This window comes from Ursus arctos, unplaced genomic scaffold (assembly GCF_023065955.2).
Source record: "Ursus arctos isolate Adak ecotype North America unplaced genomic scaffold, UrsArc2.0 scaffold_22, whole genome shotgun sequence".
NCBI classification, from domain to species: Eukaryota; Metazoa; Chordata; class Mammalia; order Carnivora; family Ursidae; genus Ursus; species Ursus arctos.
Window position 1 is genome coordinate 15,068,167 of NW_026622897.1, and position 7,657 is coordinate 15,075,823.

At 53.7% G+C, this 7,657-nt stretch overlaps 1 protein-coding gene across 1 annotated transcript; it reads left to right on the forward strand.

Annotated features, from left to right (window-relative positions):
* The first annotated feature begins 336 nt into the window (after positions 1–336).
* On the forward strand, positions 337–7,404 carry LOC113259954 (uncharacterized). Its single transcript, XM_057316892.1, has 5 exons — positions 337–584; positions 3,321–3,416; positions 4,817–4,976; positions 5,971–6,112; positions 6,754–7,404. Exons 1-5 carry the CDS (start codon positions 518–520, stop codon positions 6,955–6,957), a joined length of 669 nt encoding a protein of 222 aa, XP_057172875.1. The 5' UTR covers positions 337–517; the 3' UTR covers positions 6,958–7,404.
* Positions 7,405–7,657: the final 253 nt, after the last annotated feature.

The window sequence follows — 7,657 nt, forward strand, 5'->3', positions numbered from 1 at the left end:
CCTGGCTCCCGACGCGCGGCCCGCGACTGCCAAGCCCCCGCCCGGCCGCGCGCACCTTCCGGTCCCCGGCGGAGGCGGGTCCCCGGCGAGGGCCGTGGGGTCGGCCGAGGCCCACTGGCTCCAGAGGTGCCCCTTCGGTCGCCTTCCCGCCCGGGGAGGGCCGGAGGGCTAGCCGCCCTCCTCCTCGCTGACAAAGGGAGGCAGTGACCCCTAGCGGCCGGCGTGGGGGGAGAAGCTGCTCGGTGGGGGTGGAGTTAAGATGGGGCGGGGGGGGGTGGCGGTGGTGGGCCGTGGAGGAGGGAGCGTGCAGTATGGAGACTACTGGATCTGGCAAAGTCCAGCTGAAAGGGCTTCTACAGGACTTCTACTGCAACCTTGGCCCCATTTTACAGATGCGGAAACAGGCGCAGAAGAGGGAAAGGCCACCCGCTCCGGGGCACAAGGGCAGAAAGTGGCCGACTTGGACGGGAACCCCACAGCCAGAGCTCCCTTCTCCTCTGCAGCACCTGAACGCTGAATGGAGAGGCAGCTATGCCGGGACCCGACGGGAAGCTGCCAGAGAAGTCGGTGGTGCGCAACCGTGGGTGAGACGGTGCCACTGAGGTTTCTGGTCTTTTCTAATCTCCGCTCCCTTTGCAGGGTTTCCTTTCCCGAAACTGCAGCCCCCCCCCCCCCGAAACCAGCGGGAAACCGAGCTCTGCTCCCTTTGCCAGAACCTTGGTTTTGGGCGATTTGCAGGAATCCCGCGAAAGTGACCCATCCTGTCAGTGTCCGCGGCAGGGACACTCCGCCTCATCCCGTTCACCACCCACCACATCCGGGTGTGGTTGGCGTCCTGCCAAGGCGGCTGGGCCCTTCGGGGCCCTTGGCAGCCCGAAGCCTGCCCTCTGCTCCTGCCCTCTGGATCTCCTACCCTCATCTTCCACCCTGGGAGGAGGCAGACAGACAGACAGTTTCCCCTGGGGAGGAACAAGTTCTCCCCAGATGCCTGACCGGATAATGCGCCCTTTGCCCATTGCCGCCCTTCGTCCAGCTGGCAGGAGCAGAGGGGAAGTGTCAGTCTCTGATAATATATAAATTCCAATTTCTGGGTATAGGAGGAGCAGGAGGAGGATGGGCAAGGAGGGCCCCGCTTTCTCACTGTTGGGGGTCTGGCCCCGGAGCATCTCTCGTTTTCCTGCTGAAGTGGTCTAATCTGGCGCTCTCAGGGATGTGTGTAGTCACGTGCACCTCTTTCACATTTAACGAGTAGAATCGAGCTTTCTTTGTACCAAGCACCGAGCCAGGCTTGGGGATGTTGAGATACCATCATTGCTCTAAAGGCACACAGTGAAGTTGGGGGGGCAGAGAGGGAAGACAGATATAGAAACAGATGTTATAAACAAGTATTTCCTGCCCGTAGTGTGTCCAGAGGTGGGCACCCCAGATTTGGTGGGTTTCGGAGAATGTGCCCCGCTCAGCCTGGGGTGGGATGGGGATCAGGGAAGGCTTCTGGGGAGAAGGGACACAGGGGCTGGGTGAGTCCTCCAACAGACAGACATGTGCTGGAGTGGGGGAGCATTTAGGAGACTGGATTTCAGGTGGGGGGAAGTCCGTAGGAGGACAGGCACAAAGACCAGCAACAGCTGGGCGAGTAGGACACACTGGTTACAGCCTGAGCCTTGCACTGGGGGAAGGGAGAGGCCTGTGGATCCGGGATGCCTGGGAGACAGCAGGAGGGTTTTATGCTAGGGAATGTCTTATCAAATTTGATTTGTGGTGACCCAGTCCAGCGGCCAGGTACCTCCCCTCTGGCCCCTCAGTACTTTAAGGGCCACGGCTGAATTGGCTCATTGCTGCGGTCTGAGACTCCGCCTGGCACATTGTAGGAGCCGAGTGGTTGGGTTTGAGGGGGTAAATCCAGAAGCAGCAGGGCCCACTACTCCCCTGCTCCTTCTCCCACCTCTCCATCCTCAGGGAAGGCTTCTCTAATCTGCCCTCAAATGAGCTTCCAGAGAGGACATGTCTGCGGGTTGGCATGGCTGCCTGGGGATGGCTTGGATGGGGAAGAGGAAGGCAAGTAAAGGAGGTAGTATGGTCAATCACTCATCACCTTTAAACAAGCCCTAAATCATGCAAAGCACCAGCATAAGTGCCAGCTGTGTGTGTCTGTCTGTCTGTGTCTGTGTGTCCGTGTGTCCGTGTGGTGGGTTATAGCAGACAGAAAAGAGAACCAGAGAGGACACAAAGGAAAATAAGATAGAGCTTGTTTACTCAGAGAGTAAACAGATGTCTTTTTAAGTATATACTATGCTGGGTACTGAGGGTACAAAAGTGAACAACCAAGATCTTACTCAAATAACTGTATTATAGCTTGAAGGTTGATCACTGCCAAAGACAGCCCCAAAACACAGCCACTTAGAGGAAAGAGCGAGCGCTTCTCATTGTGGAGAGCAGAGAAGGCTTCTGGAAGAGGTGTCATTTGCCTGAGGCCCTGAAGGGTGGATCAGATTTGGACCAAGGGAGACTGAGGAGAGAATTTTGGTGGAGGGAACAGCTTGTACAGAACATGAAGTTGGGGGAGGTTGGGGGGCCTGAGTAGGAACAGTGGGCAGTGCAGGGCTTTTTTTGTTTGTTTGTTTTTTTTCCATTCTGGGGATGTGTAAGAGAAAGGGACAGGAAAGTGCAGCCAGAATGCAAAAGGTCTGAAAGATTTCCTTCAGTGGCGGAGGAAGCACACGACCAAGTGTCAGGAGACTAGGCTCTGGTCCCTCCTCTTAAGCTGGAAGCCGGGGAGTCATTCTTGCTTCCTCCTCAGCCACCGTCTTCCAATCCAAAAGCAAACACCGTTCATTCCGCTTCCAATATTAAGTCTACTGGCTGCTCCATTTCTACCATTAACACGCTATCCACATGCTCATAATTTCTGCCTGATCCTGGCAATACCCCCTGGCTGCAGAGCCAGTGCACACTGAGGGGAGGGAGTAACACGTCATGGTCAAGCACTTGGGACTCTGGAACTACACTGCCTGGATTTGAATCCGTGAACCCCCATTCTGCCACCCAGTAGCTGTGTGTCTTTGGACAAGTGACTTAACCTCTCTGTGTGCAGCTTCCTCATCTGTAAAATGAAGGGAAATAGTGGCCCCTACTTCATGGGGTTGTGAGGATTCAATGAGTTGAACAACATGAAGTGCTTGGGAGAGTGTCTGGTGTATATGCAGAACTGTTTAAGTGTTAGTCATCATTATAACTGTAATGTCTCTCCCCAAATCCAGTTTTGCTCTTCTCCGCCTTGGTGCCAGGGGGACATATGAATCTTTAAAACCTTTATTTTGTAGTCATGTTGGATTTACCGAAGAACCACAAGGATGGAACAGAGTTTCCGTGTGTCCTTCACCCAGCTTCCTGTGACGTCAATGTCTTCTATAACGACGGTATATTTGTCGAAACCAGGAAATTAGCATTGGTGTAATACTATTTACTGAACTACAGAATTTATCGGATTTCTCATTTTTTCTACTGATGTCTGCTCTACGTGCGGGGATCCAATCCACAACATCACATTGCATTTGGCGGTGGATCGTGTTCTATTGCAAACAAGCAGGTCCTAACACCTGAGAACCCTTCCTTGGCCTGCCAGCCTGTAAGGCCTGTGTCCAGGCCTCCTCGAAGTCTATAGGGCCTGGTCTCACCCAGTACCAGGGCTTTGAGTAGGAGTCACGGGGCTTTCCTGAGGTTCCATGAGGCCATCAAACTTGCGTCCTTGGCCATTACCCATGCTGTTCCATCTGCACCGATGCTCTTCCTCTTCCTTTTGGCCAGCCACTTATTTTTGAGGGCTCAGTTTACCTATATCGCTTCCCCAGAGTGGCCCCCTCTGCCCTTTAGACCAGGCGAGCCCCCTCCCGTATGCTCTCAGAGCTCCCTTGCTTTAACCCTTCCGTAATTGCTTGTAATACTCGATTCTTTCCTTCCCAGGCTCTCAGCCCCTCCAGGGCAGACCGTGTGGGTCTTGTCTGCTCTAACCTTAGCACCTCGAATGTGCCTAGCACTTGGTGGGCACTCAATGAAATGTGTGGATTGACTAACTCACACCCTGTGCCACTTTCTACCAATCGCTTCTCCTCTCTGGGCTTCAATCATCTCATCTTAGACTGAGGAGTGTAATCTGTTCAGCAGCTTTCCGACTGTGTTTCAAAAGCCCTGGAATTTCCTGGGTTCTCCGCTCCCTGCCTTGTTAGGAGCCATGTTTAAGAGCGCCTTGTTTTCATACTCTTTCAACATGGGGCTTTTGAGGAGGGCTCTTCTCAATGGATTCTGCTGCTTAAAAAGTCAGACTCCCCTCCCCCGACAAATCATTGCATTATATGTTCTGTACTGTGTACATAGTTGGCCCTTGATCAACACAGAGGTTAGGGGCACCAAATTCCCGCATGGCTGAAAATCTGCCTATGACTTTTGACTCCCCCAAAGTTAACAACTGATAGCCTCCTGTTGACCGGAAGCCTTACGGATAACGTAAGCAGTTGGTTAACACATGTTGTATGTTCTATGTATCCTATGCCGGAATCTTACGATCAAGTAGAGAAAAGAGAATGTTATTAAGAAAATCATAAGGAAGAAGAGATACATTTACAGCCCTGGGCTGTATTTATTGAAAAAAAAATCCATGTGTAAGTAGACCTGTGTAGTTCAAACCCGTGATTTTCAAGGGTCAACTATAGTTGCATTATTTCAGACTCTGTGATTTATTTTTTCTGCAGGCCGCAGTGAGCCATGGAAGGTCTCTGAACAGAGACGCACTTATTGGGGGCTGCTGTAACTGTGCTTTCAGGAGATGAATCTGGCAATATCGCCAGTAGGATGGACAGAGGAGGGGACTGGTCAGTGAAGGAGAAGGAGAGCGCGGAGATAGGGTTGTCATGGGAGCCAAGCGAGGAGAGAATTTCTTGCAGGAGGACGTTGCCAATAGTGTCTGATGCTGCAGAAAGCAGGTGGGAATCAGAAGGGGGCCGTTGGGGGTGCCTGGGTGGCTCAGTTGGTTAAGCGTCTGCCTTTGGCTCAGGTCATGATCCCGGGGTCCTGGGATCGAGCCCCGCATCGGGCTCCCTGCTCAGCGGGAAGTCTGCTTCTCCCTCTCCCTCCACCTGCTCGTTCTTTCTCTCTCAAATAAATAAATAAAATTAAAAAAAAAGGGGGTCTTTGGCAATAGTGGCAGAAACACCAGTGACCTGTGAGAGTGGTGTTGGCGGTAGAGTCAGGGCGGAACCCGGATCGGAGTAGCAGGAGAAGCAAATGGAAAGTGGACCGGTGGAGGCAGCTGGTGTCCACCCTGCTCTGGAGAAGTTTGGTGATAGACAGAATGAGTAGCATGGCTCAGAAGCATGGAGAGGCTGAGCATGACGGAGACCAAGGGGCTTCTTTCCCCCCTTTTTGTTGGGAAATCCGAAGCTACTGAGCATCTTGCAGGCAGCGGGAAAGCGGCTAGTGACCAGTGCGGTCTGGAGAGACAAGTGTGAGCGTGAAAGAGGGTGCCCTTCACGGAGCGGGCCCGGGGGTGGCGGGGGAGGCATGGTGTTGTTGCTGGGGTGGAGGTCAGCCTTGGAAAAGAAAGGCCTTACCTTTCTCTGAGCCTGGAGGCAAAGAAAGGCCCTACCTTTCTCTGAGGACAGCGGTGAAGATGGCACTTTTAGGGTGGAGGTCAGGGAAGTTAATGATCAGGTGCAATGAGGTAGGAGCTGACTGTTACCTGCACAGAGGTGAGTAAAGTGGCTTCAGACTTCATAAAGGAGAAGGCCAAAGGAAGCGGAAGGGAGGTGCGATTAGCAATCTTCCAAAATCTGAAGGGAAAAGGAGGAAGCCTAGTCCGTGTGCCTTCCTCGAGGAGAATCAGCACCAGTGGGCATATGTGTGGGGGAAGTAGATTTCGGTTTAGTCTGGGAGACTTGAGGGAAGCGACAATGGAATCAACTCCCTGTCTCTTTTCAGACTGAGGCCCTGGGACCATGTATGGGCGTTGCTGGCCAGGGGATTCCTGCCCAGGTGTGGAGAGTGGCCCGCAAGAATTCCACATTCCCTCCTGGCTCCGAAGCTTGATGACTGCAGGAAGGACAGCCCACTCAAAGGACAGGCACGTGGACTCACCTTTGTCACCTTCCCCACGGCTGGGGGCCGAGACCAGAGATCAGCCCCGAGGAAGGTGCCCTCCCCAGGAAACTGTCCCAGAGCCCTCCCTCGGCTTCCACAGGCTCTTTCAGAGAGGCAGCTGCTGGGTTTGGACAAGACCCAAAGTCAATACAATAATGACTTCCCCTCCCGGCCATATTCCAGGCCCCTCTGTGTCATTTAGTAATTGGCTAATAAAGCTCACTTTGATGTGAGGGGAGCCCTATTAAGAAGTCCCCAAGATCCCCCAATACCCAGAAATCTGCTGATGGAAGATTAATTGAACATATATTAGGGAATGGGGGGGTCACCCTTTCCTGTGACCCTGGTCCCCAATCGAGGGTGAATGGAGGCCGAAGGCAAGGGGAGAGGAGAGAAGGAGGAGGAACCCCCTGGAGGAAGTATGGCCAAGCCCTAGCCAGCCCCAGAGAGGACCCACTGGCATGGGTGCCCCTTTCCCCAACATGACAGGCCAACTTCACCCCAGGCAGTGGGAAACCACAGCACCTAATTACTGTTATCATCACCTTGGTAGCTGTGGTGATTATGATGGTGCCTGTGTATCCCACAGTGCTTAGCAACATTTAATTATTGTTATCCTTACAGAGATCACTGCAGAGCCTCCCCATTGGCCTGGCTGCCATTGCTCTTGGGGACGATGGATCAACTGAGCACAGCTGCGCCCCAGGCACAATGGTCCACCATGCCAGAGTGGTACCGAGGTGGCTAACAGGCAGCCACCTTCTCCCTCGCGGACCATGGCGTTCCAGGGATCTCCACGGCTCTGGGAGCGGGAGCTCTGAGCGATGATAGAACGCCCCAGTTCCACCTTGAAACAACCAATTCTCCAGAAAGAAAGGACCCAGAAGGCAAATGAGTCTACACCCTGCCTCTCTGGTCAGAAGGCGCTCAATGCATTCCTGCGAATCGCCACGTCCGAAATCCTCAGGAATTCTGGATGTGAGCAGGGACAGCATTCCTGATCTGGGAATATTAAAAGCCCAGCAGTGCTCCTGGGAAGCAGGTTCTGCTGAGGATCCGCATGGACCAGGGAGCTTAGACCAAGACACGGCAAGGGGCTGGGGAGGCTTCTGCCTGCAGCGTAGCCGTAGCCGGTGGGGAAGGCGAAAGGGCGGAGAGAGGGGAAGAAGAGCTCAGCGTCCCGCCCACACTCCCTTCCCTTCGCTGGTGCCTTCACATCGGGGGTGGGCGGGTGTTGTGGTCAGGATAATTATCAGGATGCACTACTTGTCTAGAGGAACCAGATTTTTTTTTTTTTTTTTTTTTGAGAGCCGTGTGGAAGTCAAGAAATGGAATTGATCACAGGGGAGGAATGGAGATCCAGGGTCAGCCCAAGCCTTGCTGAGAAAGCGCGTGGTGGACACTTGCCCTGGGAGCCTGGGGATGTGGCTGCATGTTCTTCTCTGGGGTGCTGTGGAGCTGTGGGTCTCGACCTCTTTGAGCCTCAGGCCTTTTCAGGATCCGACGAAAGCTGTCCCCCTCCGGCCTG

Excerpts from the sequence above, each read along its gene's own strand:
- LOC113259954 (XM_057316892.1), top strand. The coding sequence starts at position 518 with ATGGAGAGGCAGCTATGCCGGGACCCGACGGGAAGCTGCCAGAGAAGT. Across the intron at positions 4,977-5,970 it reads TCTGATGCTGCAGAAAGCAG|ACTGAGGCCCTGGGACCATG; the intron begins GTGGGAATCAGA and ends GTCTCTTTTCAG. Across the intron at positions 6,113-6,753 it reads ACAGCCCACTCAAAGGACAG|AGATCACTGCAGAGCCTCCC; the intron begins GCACGTGGACTC and ends TTATCCTTACAG.